Source organism: Oncorhynchus nerka, linkage group LG19, assembly GCF_034236695.1.
Source record: "Oncorhynchus nerka isolate Pitt River linkage group LG19, Oner_Uvic_2.0, whole genome shotgun sequence".
NCBI lineage: Eukaryota > Metazoa > Chordata > Actinopteri > Salmoniformes > Salmonidae > Oncorhynchus > Oncorhynchus nerka.
Window position 1 is genome coordinate 42,644,637 of NC_088414.1, and position 16,678 is coordinate 42,661,314.

Genomic DNA, 16,678 nt, shown 5'->3' on the forward strand with positions numbered 1-16,678 from the left:
TCAAATCGGAGGGCATGTTGTCCGGTCCTCTGGCAGTCTCTATGGGGGTGCCACAGGGTTCAACTCTCGGGCAGACTCTTTTCTCTGTATATATCAATGATGTTGCTCTTGCTGCGGGCGATTCCCTGATCCACCTCTACGCAGACGACACCATTCTATATACTTCCGACCCGTCCTTGGACACTGTGCTATCTAACCTCCAAACAAGCTTCAATGCCATACAATACTCCTTCCGTGGCCTCCAACTGCTCTTAAACGCTAGTAAAACCAAATGCATGCTTTTTAACCATTCGCTGCCTGCACCCGCACGCCCGACTAGCATCACCACCCTGGATGGCTCCGACCTTGAATATGTGGACATCTATAAGTACCTAGGTGTCTGGCTAGACTGTAAACTCTCCTTCCAGACTCATATCAAACATCTCCAATCGAAAATCAAATCTAGAGTCGGCTTTCTATTCCGCAACAAAGCCTCCTTCACTCACGCCGCCAAACTTACCCTAGTAAAACTGACTATCCTACCGATCCTCGACTTCGGCGATGTCATCTACAAAATTGCTTCCAACACTCTACTCAGCAAACTGGATGCAGTTTATCACAGTGCCATCCGTTTTGTCACTAAATCACCTTATTCCACCCACCACTGCGACCTGTATGCTCTAGTCGGCTGGCCCTCGCTACATATTCGTCGCCAGACCCACTGGCTCCAGGTCATCTACAAGTCCATGCTAGGTAAAGCTCCGCCTTATCTCAGTTCACTGGTCACGATGGCAACACCCACCCGTAACACGCGCTCCAACAGGTGTATCTCACTGATCATCCCTAAAGCCAACACCTCATTTGGCCGCCTTTCGTTCCAGTTCTCTGCTGCCTGTGACTGGAACAAATTGCAAAAATCGCTGAAGTTGGAGACTTTTATCTCCCTCACCAACTTCAAACATCTGCTATCTGAGCAGCTAACCGATCGCTGCCGCTGTACATAGTCTATCGGTAAATAGCCCACCCATTTTTACCTACCTCATCCCCATACTGTTTTTATTTTATTTTATGCTCTTTTGCACACCAATATCTCTACCTGTACATGACCATCTGATCATTTATCACTCCAGTGTTAATCTGCAAAATTGTAATTATTCGCCTACCTCCTCATGCCTTTTGCACACAATGTATATAGACTCTCCTTTTTTCTACTGTATTATTGACTTGTTAATTGTTTACTCCATGTGTAACTCTGTGTTGTCTGTTCACACTGCTATGCTTTATCTTGGCCAGGTCGCAGTTGCAAATGAGAACTTGTTCTCAACTAGCCTACCTGGTTAAATAAAGGTGTTCTCAACTAGCCTACCTGGTTAAATAAAGGTGTTCTCAACTAGCCTACCTGGTTAAATAAAGGTGAAAAAAATTCAAAAAAAAAATAAAAATCTAAAAAATAATAAAAAAATATTGAAAATTAGCTCCCAGGATGCAATTCCTAGGGCTTCCACAGGGTTTCAGCAGTTCAAGGTTTTCAGGCTTGTAACTTCCAAAACGAATTAGAAATAATAGTTTTATTAGAAGGACACAGTCTTAGAAATTGGTGTTTGGGTGCGCCATGAAGACATTACGCACCTACTAAAATTGGTTTCCTATTGAACATACTTCTTTCTGAAACAAATATTATAGTTTGATTACATTTTAGGATATCTGAGGAGTAAATAGAAATGTATTTTAACTTGTTGAAACAAAGTTTAGGGGTAGATTTTCGCATTCCTTTCTCTGCAAGTTGAAAATGACTTCTTGGGATATAAAGAATATTTTTTTTTCTAACAAAACGAAACTACATGTTATAGCTGGGACCCTTTGGATGAGAAATCAGAGGAAGATTTTCAAAAAGTAAGTCAATATTCAATCTTTATATGTGAATGTATGAAACCTGTGCCGGTGGAAAAATATTTTGACGTGGGGCGCCGTCCTCAAACAATCGCATGGCATGTTTTAGCTGTAATAGCTACTGTAAATCGGACAGTGCAGTTAGACTAACAAGAATTTAAGCTTTCAGCAAATATAACACACTTATATGTACCTAAATGTTTAAAGTCCATAATATTTATGATTATTTATTTGAATTGCACGCCCTCCAGTTTCACCGATCCTTAATTAATCACCACTTCTATAAGTCAAGATTCCTATTTGACTATTTGACTCAGTCACACCTCATTCCTGTCCAGCACTTCCTTTTCTCCCAGCACTTCCTCTTCTCCCAGCACTTCCTCTTCTCCAAGCACTTCCTCTTCTCCCAGCACTTCCTCTTCTCCCAGCACTTCTTCTTCTCCCAGCACTTCCTCTTCTCCCAGCACTTCCTCTTCTCCCAGCCCTTCTAATCCGACTAGCCCTGCTGCTCCTCCCACTTTTTCCACCTGCCCCGCTACAAAGTTTCTCACTGAGTCTGAGGTGCTAAAGGAGTTCCTTGATTTAAAGGGGAGATGATCCTAACTGTTATAGGCCAATGTATATCTTGTCCTGTTTATCAAAAGTGTTGGAAAAAAACTTGTCACTAATCAACTGACTGGCTTTCTTGATGTCTATAGTATTCTCTCTGGTATGTACTCAGGTTAGGGATGTGTCACTGTAACCTTAAAGGTTCTAAATTATGTCACCACTCTGCTCTAAGCAATGCTGCTTATTTTTATTGACTTGGTCAAAGCTTTTGATACGGTAGACCATTCCATTCTTGTGGGCCGGCTAAGGAGTATTGGTGTCTCTGAGGGGCCTTTGGTCTGGTTTGTTAACTACCTCTGTCAAAGAGTGCAGTGTATGAAGTCAGAACATCTGCTGTCTCAGCCACTGCCAGTCACCAAGGGAATACCCCAAGGCTTGATCCTAGGCCACAAACTCTTCTCAATTTACATCAACAACATACAGTGCCTTCAGAAAGCATTCAGAGCCCTTGACTTTTTCCACATTTTGTTACGTTACAACTGTATTCTAAAATGAATTAAATAGTTTTCCCCCCCTCATTAATCTACACACAATACCCCACAATTTTTTTATTTTTATTTATTTCACCTTTATTTAACCAGGTAAGCAAGTTGAGAACAAGTTCTCATTTACAATTGCGACCTGGCCAAGATAAAGCAAAGCAGTTCGACACATACAACGACACAGAGTTACACATGGAGTAAAACAAACATACTGTCAATAATACAGTATAAACAAGTCTATATACAATGTGAGCAAATTAGGTGAGAAGGGAGGTAAAGGCAAAAAGGCCATGGTGGCAAAGTAAATACAATATAGCAAGTAAAACACTGGAATGGTAGTTTTGCAATGGAAGAATGTGCAAAGTAGAAATAAAAATAATGGGGTGCAAAGGAGCAAAATAAATAAATAAATTAAATACAGTTGGGAAAGAGGTAGTTGTTTGGGCTAAATTATAGGTGGGCTATGTACAGGTGCAGTAATCTGTAAGATGCTCTGACAGTTGGTGCTTAAAGCTAGTGAGGGAGATAAGTGTTTCCAATTTAAGAGATTTTTGTAGTTCGTTCCAGTCATTGGCAGCAGAGAACTGGAAGGAGAGGCGGCCAAAGAAAGAATTGGTTTTGGGGTGACTAGAGATATACCTGCTGGAGCGTGTGCTACAGGTGGGAGATGCTATGGTGACCAGCGAGCTGAGATAAGGGGGACTTTACCTAGCAGGGTCTTGTAGATGACATGGAGCCAGTGGGTTTGGCGACGAGTATGAAGCGAGGGCCAGCCAACGAGAGCGTACAGGTCGCAATGGTGGGTAGTATATGGGGCTTTGGTGACAAAACGGATTGCACTGTGATAGACTGCATCCAATTTGTTGAGTAGGGTATTGGAGGCTATTTTGTAAATGACATCGCCGAAGTCGAGGATTGGTAGGATGGTCAATTTTACAAGGGTATGTTTGGCAGCATGAGTGAAGGATGCTTTGTTGCGAAATAGGAAGCCAATTCTAGATTTAACTTTGGATTGGAGATGTTTGATATGGGTCTGGAAGGAGAGTTTACAGTCTAACCAGACACCTAAGTATTTGTAGTTGTCCACGTATTCTAAGTCAGAGCCGTCCAGAGTAGTGATGTTGGACAGGCGGGTAGGTGCAGGTAGCGATCGGTTGAAGAGCATGCATTTAGTTTTACTTGTATTTAAGAGCAATTGGAGGCCACGGAAGGAGAGTTGTATGGCATTGAAGCTTGCTTGGAGGGTTGTTAACACAGTGTCCAAAGAAGGGCGGAAGTATACAGAATGGTGTCGTCTGCGTAGAGGTGGATCAGAGACTCACCAGCAGCAAGAGCGACCTCATTGATGTATACAGAGAAGAGAGTCGGTCCAAGAATTGAACCCTGTGGCACCCCCATAGAGACTGCCAGAGGTCCGGACAGCAGACCCTCCGATTTGACACACTGAACTCTATCAGAGAAGTAGTTGGTGAACCAGGCGAGGCAATCATTTGAGAAACCAAGGCTGTCGAGTCTGCCGATGAGGATGTGGTGGTTGACAGAGTCGAAAGCCTTGGCCAGATCAATGAATACGGCTGCACAGTAATGTTTCTTATCGATGGCGGTTAAGATATCGTTTAGGACCTTGAGCGTGGCTGAGGTGCACCCATGACCAGCTCTGAAACCAGATTGCATAGCAGAGAAGGTATGGTGAGATTCGAAATGGTTGGTAATCTGTTTGTTTACTTGGCTTTCGAAGACCTTAGAAAGGCATGGTAGGATAGATATAGGTCTGTAGCAGTTTGGGTCAAGAGTGTGTCCCCCATCTTTGGGAATCTCAGATGACACGAAAGAGAGGTTGAACAGGCTAGTAATAGGTGTGGCAACAATTTCGGCAGATAATTTTAGAAAGAAAGGGTCCAGATTGTCTAGCCCGGCTGATTTGTAGGGGTCCAGATTTTTCAGCTCTTTCAGAACTTCAGCTGAATGGATTTGGGAGAAGGAGAAATGGGGAAGGCTTGGGCGAGTTGCTGTTGGGGGTGCAGTGCTGTTGACCGGGGTAGGAGTTGCCAGGTGGAAAGCATGGCCAGCCGTAGAAAAATGCTTATTGAAATTCTCAATTATGGTGGATTTATCAGTGGTGACAGTGTTTCCTATCTTCAGTGCAGTGGGCAGCTGGGAGGAGGTGTTCTTATTCTCCATGGACTTTACAGTGTCCCAGAACTTTTTAGAGTTAGTGTTGCAGGAAGCAAATTTCTGCTTGAAAAAGCTAGCCTTGGCTTTTCTAACTGCCTGTGTATAACGGTTTCTAGCTTCCCTGAACAGCTGCATATCACGGGGGCTGTTCGATGCTAATGCAGAACGCCATAGGATGTTTTTGTGTTGGTTAACCTCTTAAGTCGACCCTCTACTTTTTTGAACATTCTGTTAAAAATCGCGCAACATTTCAGCGCCCTGCTACTCATGCCAGGAATATAGTATATGCATTTGCTTAGTCTGTGTGGATAGAAAACACTCAGACGTTTAAAAAACTGGTTAAATCACTGCTGTGGCTTTACCAGAACGGCATTTACATCGAAAAGCACAGGAAAAACTGATCACTGAAAATGGGAAAATATATCCATGCGCTACTTGAACCCATTGATAAAGGTGAACCACAATTAATTGACTGAGGTTGCAGTACCTACAGCTTCCACACGGTGTCTAGAGTCTTGTCATTTCCCTTCGAGTTTTTTCTTGGTCAAACACATGCAGGGCACCGTATTTCCTTAGGTCTAGGACCGGATATTTTCGTTGAGTTTCTAGCCGGACATTTTTCCAGACGGACAGCTAATGATCTTTACATCGCCTCCTGATGAATTTTATCGCTTATTAACGTTTACTAATACCTAAAGTTGCATTACAAACGTATTTCGAAGTGTTTTGTGAAAGTTTATCGTCGACTTTTTGAATTTTAAAAAATGACGTTACGTTTTGAAACAATGTTTTTTTCGTTTATCACACAGTCTACATATAACGATATCTAGGCTTTATATGGACCGATTTAATCGAAATAAAGACCCAAATAGTGTTTATGGGACATCTAGGAGTGCCAACAAAGAAGATGGTGAAAGGTAATGAATGTTTTCTATTTTATTGTGCGGTTTGTGTAACGCCGAAATGCTAATTATTTTGTTTACGTCCCCTGTGGGTCTTTTGGGGTGTTGCATGCTATCAGATAATAGCTTCTCATGCTTTCGCCGAAAAGCATTTTAAAAATCTGACTTGTTGCCTGGATTCACAACGAGTGTAGCTTTAATTCGATACCCTGCATGTGTATTTTAATGAACTTTTGAGTTTTAACTAATACTATTAGCATTTAGCGTAGCGCATTTGCATTTCCAGAGCTCTAGTTGGGACGCAAGCGTCCCGAGTAGAAGCAACAGGTTAAGGGCAGTCAGGTCTGGGGAGAACCAAGGGCTATATCTGTTCCTGGTTCTAATTTTCTTGAATGGGGCATGTTTATTTAAGATTGTTAGGAAGGCATTTTTAAAAAATATCCAGGCATCCTCTACTGACGGGATGAGATCAATATCCTTCCAGGACACCCCGGCCTGGTCGATTAGAAAGGCCTGCTCGCTGAAGTGTTTCAGGGAGCGTTTTACAGTGATGAGTGGAGGTTGTTTGACCGCTGACCCATTACGGATGCAGGCAATGAGGCAGTGATCGCTGAGATCTTGGTTGAAGACAGCAGAGGTGTATTTAGAGGGGAAGTTGGTTAGGATGATATCTATGAGGGTGCCCGTGTTTAAGGCTTTGGGGGGGTACCTGGTAGGTTCATTGATAATTTGTGTGAGATTGAGGGCATCAAGTTTAGATTGTAGGATGGCTGGGGTGTTAAGCATGTTCCAGTTTAGGTCGCCTAGCAGCACGAGCTCTGAAGATAGATGGGGGCAATCAGTTCACATATGGTGTCCAGAGCACAGCTGGGGGCAGAGGGTGGTCTATAGCAGGCGGCAACGGTGAGAGACTTGTTTTTAGAGAGGTGGATTTTTAAAAGTAGAAGTTCAAATAGTTTGGGTACAGACCTGGATAGTAGGACAGAACTCTGCAGGCTATCTTTGCAGTAGATTGCAACACCGCCCCTTTGGCAGTTCTATCTTGTCTGAAAATGTTGTAGTTTGGAATTAAAATTTCTGAATTTTTGGTGGTCTTCCTAAGCCAGGATTCAGACACAGCTAGAACATCCGGGTTGGCAGAGTGTGCTAAAGCAGTGAAAAGAACAAACTTAGGGAGGAGGCTTCTAATGTTAACATGCATGAAACCAAGGCTATTACGGTTACAGAAGTCATCAAAAGAGAGCGCCTGGGGAATAGGAGTGGAGCTAGGCACTGCAGGGCCTGGATTCACCTCTACATCGCCAGAGGAACATAGGAGGAGAAGAATAAGGGTACGGCTAAAAGCAATAAGAATTGGTCGTCTAGAACGTCTGGAACAGAGAGTAAAAGGAGGTTTCTGGGGGCGATAAAATAGCATCAAGGTATAATGTACAGACAAAGGTATGGTAGGATGTGAATACAGTGGAGGTAAACCTAGGTATTGAGTGATGAAGAGAGAGATATTGTCTCTAGAAACATCATTGAAACCAGGAGATGTCATTGCATGTGTGGGTGGTGGAACTAATAAGTTGGATAAGGTATAGTGAGCAGGACTAGAGGCTCTACAGTGAAATAAGCCAATAAACACTAACCAGAACAGCAATGGACAAGACATATTGACATTAAGGAGAGGCATCCTTAGTCGAGTGATCAAAAGGGTCCAGGGAGTGGAGAGGTTGGTTTGGGGGTCACGGCGATTTAGACAGCTAGCCAGGACATCGGTAGCAAGCTAGCATAGGATGGAGGTCTGTTGTTAGCCACCTCTTGCATTCCGTCAGTAGATTAGTGGAGTTCCGTGTTGTAGAGGGGATTAGTCCAAATCACACAACAACAAAAATAAATGACAAAGCAAAAACAAGTTTAAATATTTTCTTTGCTAATTTATAATATAAACCCCCCCGGGAAATATCACATTTACATAAGTATTCAGACCCTTTATTCAGTACTTTGTTGAAGCACCTTTGGCAGCGATTACAGTCTTGAGTCTTCTTGGGTCTGACGCTACAAGCTTAACACACCTGTATTTGGGGATTTTCTCCCATTCTACTCTGCAGATCCTCTCAAGCTCTGTCAGGTTGGATGGGGAGTGTCGCTGTACAGCTATTTTCAGTTCTCTCCAGAGATGTTCGATCGAGTTCAAGTCCGGGCTCTCAGAGTCGTTTAGGTGCCTTTTGTCAAACTCCAAGTGGGCTGTCATGTGCCTCTTACTGAGGAGTGGCTTCCGTCTGACCACTCTTCATAAAGGCCTTATTAGTGGAGTGCTACAGAGATAGTTCTCCCATCTCCCCAGAGGAACTCTGGAGCTCTGTCAGAGTGCCCTTCTCCCCCGATTGCTCAGTTTGGCTCGGAACTCTACGGACAATTTCTTCCACCTGTCAACTGTGGGACCTTATGGGGTATTGTGTGTAGATGAACTAAATAACTGTTAGCTTCATCCAGTTTAGAATAAGGCTGTAACACAACAACATTTGGAAAAAGTCAAGAATGATGAATATTTTCCAAATGCACTGTATGCTCAGGCAGTAGGAAGCTCTCTCATCCATTTAATCTATATGCAGATGATGCAATCTTATACTCAGCTGGCTCCTCCCCAGATTTTGTGTTATTCGCTCTACAACAAATCTTTCTTAGTGTCCAACAAGCTTTCTCTGCCCTTAACCTTGTTCTGCAAACCTCCAAAACAAAGGTAATGTGGTTCGGTAAGAATGCCCTGGCCGCCCCTTTGGTGTGATTACTACTGCTGAGAGTTTAGCGCTTGACGTACATCTTTTACATCACTTCCTGTTGAATGCGGAACGAGGAAGAGCTTGGTTTTGTTTGTTTGAAAAGTTTGTTGCTTGAAAGTGTATTGGAAAGTTCTTGGTTTGGATCCTGCGATGCAGTTGCTGGTACTGCTTGCATCAGTTCCTGGGACAGGTTGTCTCTTTCCAGTGATCCTAACAGACCAAGGATGGGTCTGAGGAGCTATTTGGTGTCACAGCTAGCCTAGCTGCATATCAAGCTAGCAGGATTTCCTTGAACGCAGCTCGGGACGCGGTTAGCCATTGTGGCTGGGACTGTGGATTGTCCTGGGTTTGTGGCTGTCTAGACCCCTGCTGTTTGTTGTTTTCGATCTTTGCTGTAACCTGCCCTGTCTGGAACTGCGAGGAGTAACAGCGTAACCTACAATGCTAGCTACCATGACGAAGACCAAAGCCGGTGGGAGAACCGTTGAGTACCGTTGAGACACAGTGGTGTCACACATGAAGGATCTTTTAAACAAACAAAAAGACACCTACTAGCAGTTGTTAGTACAACAAGAAAATAGCTTCAAGTGTTTTGTCCAAATACTGAATGGACGACCTGACCAGAGAGGTCGAGGACCTGAAGAACAGTTTGCAGTTCTCCTAGGGTCAGCTCGATGAGTTGAAACAGGAGAACAGCAAGATGACAGCAATCTGTAAGTCATTGAGAGAGGACATTAGTTCTGTGTGTGCATCCATGATAACAATGACAGATAAATCAGACTATCTCAAGGGACCATCAAGGCAGAACAACATGGTTGTGGACAGAACTACAGAATCTCCACATGAGACCTGAATGGAGTCTGAGGACAAAGGGAGGGAAATGATCTCTGAGAAATTGAAGACAGACCACAGGAAGATTGAGGTGGAGCGCGCCCACAGGACTGGAAAACCCACCACCGGCCCAGGTGACAGGCCAATAGTGGTCAAGTTCCTGACATTCAAGGACAAGGTAGCTGTTCTGGAAAGAGCAAAGAACTTGAGAGGAACGTATATCTTCCTCAACAAAAACTATCCTGAAGCTGTGCACCAGAAGAGGATATAACTGATCCCAGCCATGAAAGCTGCCAGAGCGCATCTGGTCTGATGCGATTAATGAGAAGCATCCAGACGCTGCACTTGATGAGTTTATGAAATTGCTTCTTCCAATTCTTGATGAACATGCACCTGTTATTAAGAAACTGACTTTTAGAACTGTTAAGGCTCCATGGATCGATGAGGAATTGAAAAACTGTATGGTGGGGCGAAAGGAGTGGCTAATAAGTCTGGCTGCACATCTGACTGGCTGACTTACTGCAAATTGAGAAATCATGTGACCAAACTCAACAAAAAGAAGAAGAAACTGTATTATGAAGCCAAGAGCAATTAAGTAAATAATGATGGAAAAAACGTTGGAGTAATTTAACCCTCCTGCTGTGTTCCGATTTACAAGTTTTCTCTCTGAAAAATGTAGTTAATTTAATCTGATTGTCATCAGGTTCCATGAGTTTGTCCATACAGGGCATCTGAACACACAGAATAAATGTTGATGATTTCTATAAAATTGTGTGTGTTTTATTTAACTTTTTTGTACACATGTGGTGTATATGTGGGTCAAAAATGACCGGGTCTGTCACACCCTGATCTTAGAGATCCTTTTTCTGTCTCTATTTTGGTTTGGTCAGGGCGTGAGTTGGGGTGGGCATTCTTTGTTTTGTGTTTCTATGATTTTCTATTTCTATGTTTTGGCCGGGTATGGTTCTCAATCAGGGACAGCTGTCTATCGTTGTCTCTTATTGGGAACCATACTTAGGTACCCTTTTTCCCACCTGTGTTTGTGGGAAGTTAACATTGTTTGATGGCACAGAGCCTTATAAGCTTCACGGTTTGTTTTGTATTGTTTATTGTTTCGTCGGCGTCATTTCTTAAATAAAGTAAAATATACGCTCACCACGCTGCACCTTGGTCCTCATCTTACAACAGCCGTGACAGGGTCATTAGAAATGAAATGGTGAGACTACAATTAGTGTATAACATTGAGTTCAGGCACATGCCCATTCATCAGATGGGCACCACACTCCCCTTCTTGGCTTCCATGGCAACCTTTCCCCAATAGAATCTTTCCCCCATGGGAACCACACCTGTTGGCAATGTCACAAACAATCGCAACATTGTTTCAATAATATATATATATATCTTTTCTCGCAGCTCTGGTATATAAAGCTTTTTTGAGGCCTTGCTCACAATTCATTCTGTGGCAGCACAATGACCAAAATATATACTGTATGTGAGGCTCTTGATCATATCTTTGACCATGACACTGGTGAGGAGGAGAGAGTCCTTGCTAAACTTTGACACAAAGTAGTCTGTGATAAATATCACAATATATTTCATATGAGTATTTGTTTTAGTCAAAATAATCCATACATTGTGCTTTTTTCTACTCAAAAACTAGTTGTATGAGCTCAGGTCAACGAGGTCTACAGGCCATAAATAGCAAATAGAAGTTCAAAACTTGTAATGTTCACAAGAACTTAAGTTGATAAAAAGATCTAACACAACATTAGGTGATAATATATGTATTATTATGGATTTATAACCAGCTATAATGGGGCGGTCATTTTGGACCGGGAACACAGAATGAATTCACATCAAACGAACACAACAGGAGGGTTAAATTAAATTATGGGCAGAAAGACAAGTTCAACTCCATCTTTCATCAAATCAGATGGCTTATTCATCACAAAACCATTTGATGTTTCCAATTATTTTATTTTATTGGCAAAGTGGGCAGGACATGACAATAACAGAGTGAGCAATGGTTTATATGCATAAAAAAAATGTAAGAAAAGCAAAAAGTGGAAGTTTGAATTTTGTAAAGTTAATGTGGGAGAGTTGGAAACAAATATTGTTATCGATCAATAATGACAAACCTCCTGGCATTGGCAACTTAGATGGAAAGCTACTGAGGATGAGAGCTGCATACTTTAATTATAATCTGAACCTAGAGGAAATTATTTGTCCTCAGGTCTGGAAGGAGCCAAAGTATTTCTGCTACCCAAGAGTGGTAAAACAACCTTTACTGGTCCTAACAGCAGACCTATCAGCTTGCTGCCAGCTCTTAGCAAACCGTTGGAAAACATTGTTAAAAAAAAAATCTTTTTTATTTATTTCACCTTTATTTAACCAGGTAGGCTAGTTGAGAACAAGTTCTCATTTGCAACTGCGACCTGGCCAAGATAAAGCATAGCAGTGTGAACAGACAACACAGAGTTACACATGGAGTAAACAATTAACAAGTCAATAACACAGTAGAAAAAGAGTCTATATACATTGTGTGCAAAAGGCATGAGGAGGTAGGCGAATAATAAAACTTTTGCAGATTAACACTGAAGTGATAAATGATCAGATGGTCATGTACAGGTAGAGATATTGGTGTGCAAAAGGGCAGAAAAGTAAATAAATAAAAACAGTATGGGGATGAGGTAGGTAAAAATGGGTGGGCTATTTACCGATAGACTATGTACAGCTGCAGCGATCGGTTAGTTGCTCAGATAGCAGATGTTTGAAGTTGGTGAGGGAGATAAAAGTCTCCAACTTCAGCGATTTTTGCAATTCGTTCCAGTCACAGGCAGCAGAGAACTGGAACAAAAGGCGGCCAAATGAGGTGTTGGCTTTAGGGATGATCACTGAGATACACCTGTTGGAGCGAGTGCTACGGGTGGGTGTTGCCATCGTGTCCAGTGAACTGAGATAAGGCAGAGCTTTACCTAGCATGGACATGTAGATGACCTGGAGCCAGTGGGTCTGGCGACGAATATGTAGCGAGGGCCAGCCGACTACAGCATACAGGTCGCAGTGGTGGGTGGTATAAGGTGCTTTAGTGACAAAACGGATGGCACTGTGATAAACTGCATCCAGTTTGCTGAGTAGAGTGTTGGAAGCAATTTTGTAGATGACATCGCCGAAGTCGAGGATCGGTAGGATAGTCAGTTTTACTAGGGTAAGTTTGGCGGCGTGAGTGAAGGAGGCTTTGTTGCGGAATAGAAAGCCGACTCTAGATTTGATTTTCGATTGGAGATGTTTGATATGAGTCTGGAAGGAGAGTTTACAGTCTAGCCAGACACCAGGTACTTATAGATGTCCACATATTCAAGGTCGGAACCATCCATACAATGCTATTTCTCTGTAAATAAATTAACAACAGACTTTCAGCATGCTAATAGAGAATGGCACTCAACATGTACTGCACTGACACAAATGGCTGATGATTGGTTGAAGAAATTGATAATAACAATATTGTGGGAGCTGTACTGTTATAATTCAGTGAAGCCTTTGATATTATTGACCATAACCTGCTGTTGAAAAAACATGTGTTGTGGCTTTTCAACCTCTGCCATATTGTGGATTCAGAGCTATCTATCTAATAAAACTCAAAGGGGTTTCTTTAAATGGAAGCTTCTCTGTTAACATGTAAAGTGTGGTGTACCACAGGGAAGCTCTTTAGGCCCTCTACTCTTTTCTATTGTTTACCAATGACCTGCCGCTGGCATTAAACAAAGCATGTGTGTCCATGTATACTGATGATTCAACCATATACCCATCAGCAACCACAGCCAATGAAGTCACTGAAACCCTTATGTAGTGTTGTGGTCTCTCTCTTTATGTAGTGCTGTGGTCTCTCTCTTTATGTAGTGTTGTGGTCTCTCTCTTTATGTAATGTTGTGGTCTCTCTCTTTATGTAGTGTTGTGGTCTCTCTCTTTAGGTAATGCTGTGGTCTCTCTCTTTAGGTAGTGCTGTGGTCTCTCTCTTTAGGTAGTGCTGTGGTCTCTCTCTTTAGGTAGTGTTGTGGTCTCTTTCTTTGTGTAGTTTTGTGGTCTCTCACTTTATGTAGTGTTGTGGTCTCTCACTTTATGTAGTGTTGTGGTCTCTCACTTTATGTAGTGTTGTGGTCTCTCTCTTTATGTAGTGTTGTGGTCTCTCTCTTTATGTAGTGTTGTGGTCTCTCTCTTTATGTAGTGCTGTGGTCTCTCTCTTTATGTAGTGCTGTGGTCTCTCTCTTTATGTAGTGTTGTGGTCTCTTTATGTAGTTGTGTGGTCTCTATTTATGTAATTTTGTGGTGTATCTCTTGTCGTGATTTATTAGCGTAGTACTGTAGTGTATTTGTGTAGTACTGTAGTGTGGTAGTGTAGTACTATAGTAGTGTAGTACTGTAGTAGTGTAGTGCTATGTAGTACTGTAGTAGTGTAGTATTGTACTGTAGCAGGGTGGTGTAGTAGTGTTGCAATGTAGTAGAGTGTAGTACTCTAGTAGTGTAGTATTGTACTGTAGCAGGGTGGTGTAGTAGTGTTGCAATGTAGTAGAGTGTAGTACTCTAGTAGTGTAGTATTGTACTGTAGCAGGGTGGTGTAGTAGTGTTGTAATGTAGTAGAGTGTAGTACTCTAGTAGTGTAGTAGTAGTGTATATATACACTGAACAAAAATATAAACGCAACACGCAAAAATGTCAACGATGTTACTGAGTTACAGTTGGTATATGGAAATGAGTCAATTGAAATAAATTCAGTAGGCCCTAATCTATGGATTTCACATGACTGGGCAGGGGCTCAGCCATGGGTGGGCCTGGAAGGGCATAGGCCCACCAACGGGGGAGCCAGGCCCAGCCAATCAGAATGAGTTTTTCCCCACAAAAGGGCTTCATTACAGACAGAAATAATCCTCAATTCCATCAACTGTCCGGGTGGATGGTCTCAGACGATCTCGCAGGTAAAGAAGCTGGATGTGGAGGTCCTGTACTGGCGTGGTTATACGTGGTGTGTGGTTGTGAGGCCAGTTGGACATACTGCCAAATTCTCTAAAATGACGGCTTATGGTTGAGAAATTAACCTTCAGTTCTCTGGCAACAGCTGTGGTATACATTCCTGCAGTCAGCATTGCCGATTGCACGCTCCCTCAAAACTTGAGACATCTGTGGAATTGTGTTGCGTGACAAAACTGCCTTTTAATTGTCCCAAGCACAAGGTGCACCTGTGTCTTGATCATGCTGTTTAATCAGCTTTTGGATATACCACACCTGTCAGGTGGATGGATTATCTTGGCAAATCACAAATTCTCACCAACAGCGATGTAAAGAAATGTGTGCACAAAATTTGAGAGAAATAAGGTTTTTGTGAGTAATGACAATCTCTGGTATCTTTGATTTCAGCTCATGAAACCAACACTTTACATGTTGCTTTATATTTTTGTTCAGTGTATTGTAAACTCCTACCTCCTTCCAGTGCTATTTAACAGTTTGAGTCTAGCAGGTAGTTGTGTAGTAGTGTAGTAGTGTAGTAGTGTGTATAGTGTAAACTCCTACCTCCTTCCAGTGCTATTTAACAGTTTGAGTCTAGCAGGTAGTTGTGTGTACTGTGTAGTGTAGTTGTGTGTAGTGTAGTAGTGTGTAGTGTAGTAGTGTGTAGTGTAGTAGTGTGTATAGTATAAACTCCTACCTTCTTCCAGTGCTATTTAACAGACAGTTTGAGTCTAGCCAGGTAGTAGTGTGTAGTGTAGTAGTGTGTAGTGTAGTAGTGTAGTAGTGTGTAGTGTAGTAGTGTAGTAGTGTGTAGTGTAGTAGTGTAGTAGTGTGTAGTGTAGTAGTGTAGTAGTGTAGTAGTGTAGTAGTGTAGTAGTGTAGTAGTGTAGTAGTGTGTAGTGTAGTAGTGTGTAGTGTAGTAGTGTGTAGTGTAGTAGTGTAGTGTAGTAGTGTAGTAGTGTAGTAGTGTAGTAGTGTGTAGTGTAGTAGTGTAGTAGTGTGTAGTGTAGTAGTGTAGTAGTGTGTAGTGTAGTAGTGTGTAGTGTAGTAGTGTAGTAGTGTAGTAGTGTGTAGTGTAGTAGTGTAGTAGTGTAGTAGTGTAGTAGTGTGTAGTGTAGTAGTGTGTAGTGTAGTAGTGTAGTAGTGTGTAGTGTAGTAGTGTAGTAGTAGTGTAGTAGTGTAGTAGTGTAGTATGTGTGTGTGTAGTGTAGTAGTGTGTAGTGTAGTAGTGTAGTAGTGTAGTAGTGTAGTAGTGTAGTAGTGTAGTAGTGTGTAGTGTAGTAGTGTAGTAGTGTAGTAGTGTGTAGTGTAGTAGTGTAGTAGTGTAGTAGTGTAGTAGTGTAGTAGTGTAGTAGTGTAGTAGTGTGTAGTGTGTAGTGTAGTAGTGTAGTAGTGTAGTAGTGTAGTAGTGTGTAGTGTAGTAGTGTGTAGTGTAGTAGTGTAGTAGTGTGTAGTGTAGTAGTGTAGTAGTGTGTAGTGTAGTACTGTGTAGTGTAGTAGTGTAGTAGTGTGTAGTGTAGTAGTGTGTAGTGTAGTAGTGTGTAGTGTAGTAGTGTGTAGTGTAGTAGTGTAGTAGTGTGTAGTGTAGTAGTGTAGTAGTGTGTAGTGTAGTACTGTGTAGTGTAGTAGTGTAGTAGTGTAGTAGTGTGTAGTGTAGTAGTGTGTAGTGTAGTAGTGTGTAGTATAATAGTGTAGTAGTGTAGTAGTGTAGTAGTGTGTAGTGTAGTAGTGTGTAGTGTAGTACTGTGTAGTGTAGTAGTGTGTATAGTATAACCTCCTACCTCTTTCTGGTGGTATTTAATAGCCAGTTTGAGTCTAGCCAGGTCGTTGTTTCCCTCCTCCTCCAGCAGGTTGACGTCGTCTCTGTAGTTCAGGATCATCTCCAGCTCTCTGGAGCTCCTGGTCTGATCCAGAAGGTCTTTAGCAAACTGCTTACACTGTTGGGATAACTCCTCATACTCCGACTTAAACTCATTCTCCACCTGGGGTAAAGGGAGTGCAGAGTATATTCATTCATTCATTCATTCAATGAAAAAACCCAGGG

General features: G+C 42.2%; 1 protein-coding gene across 1 annotated transcript in view; it reads right to left on the reverse strand.

The window, feature by feature from the left end:
* The window catches only part of LOC115120273 (short transient receptor potential channel 4-like), a 129,265-nt gene that overhangs the window by 61,415 nt on the left and 51,172 nt on the right, over positions 1-16,678 (reverse strand). Inside the window, exon 5 of the mRNA XM_065005056.1 lies at positions 16,416-16,616. Coding sequence (XP_064861128.1) covers positions 16,416-16,616 — 201 coding nt within the window. The remainder of the gene's footprint in view (positions 1-16,415; positions 16,617-16,678) is intronic.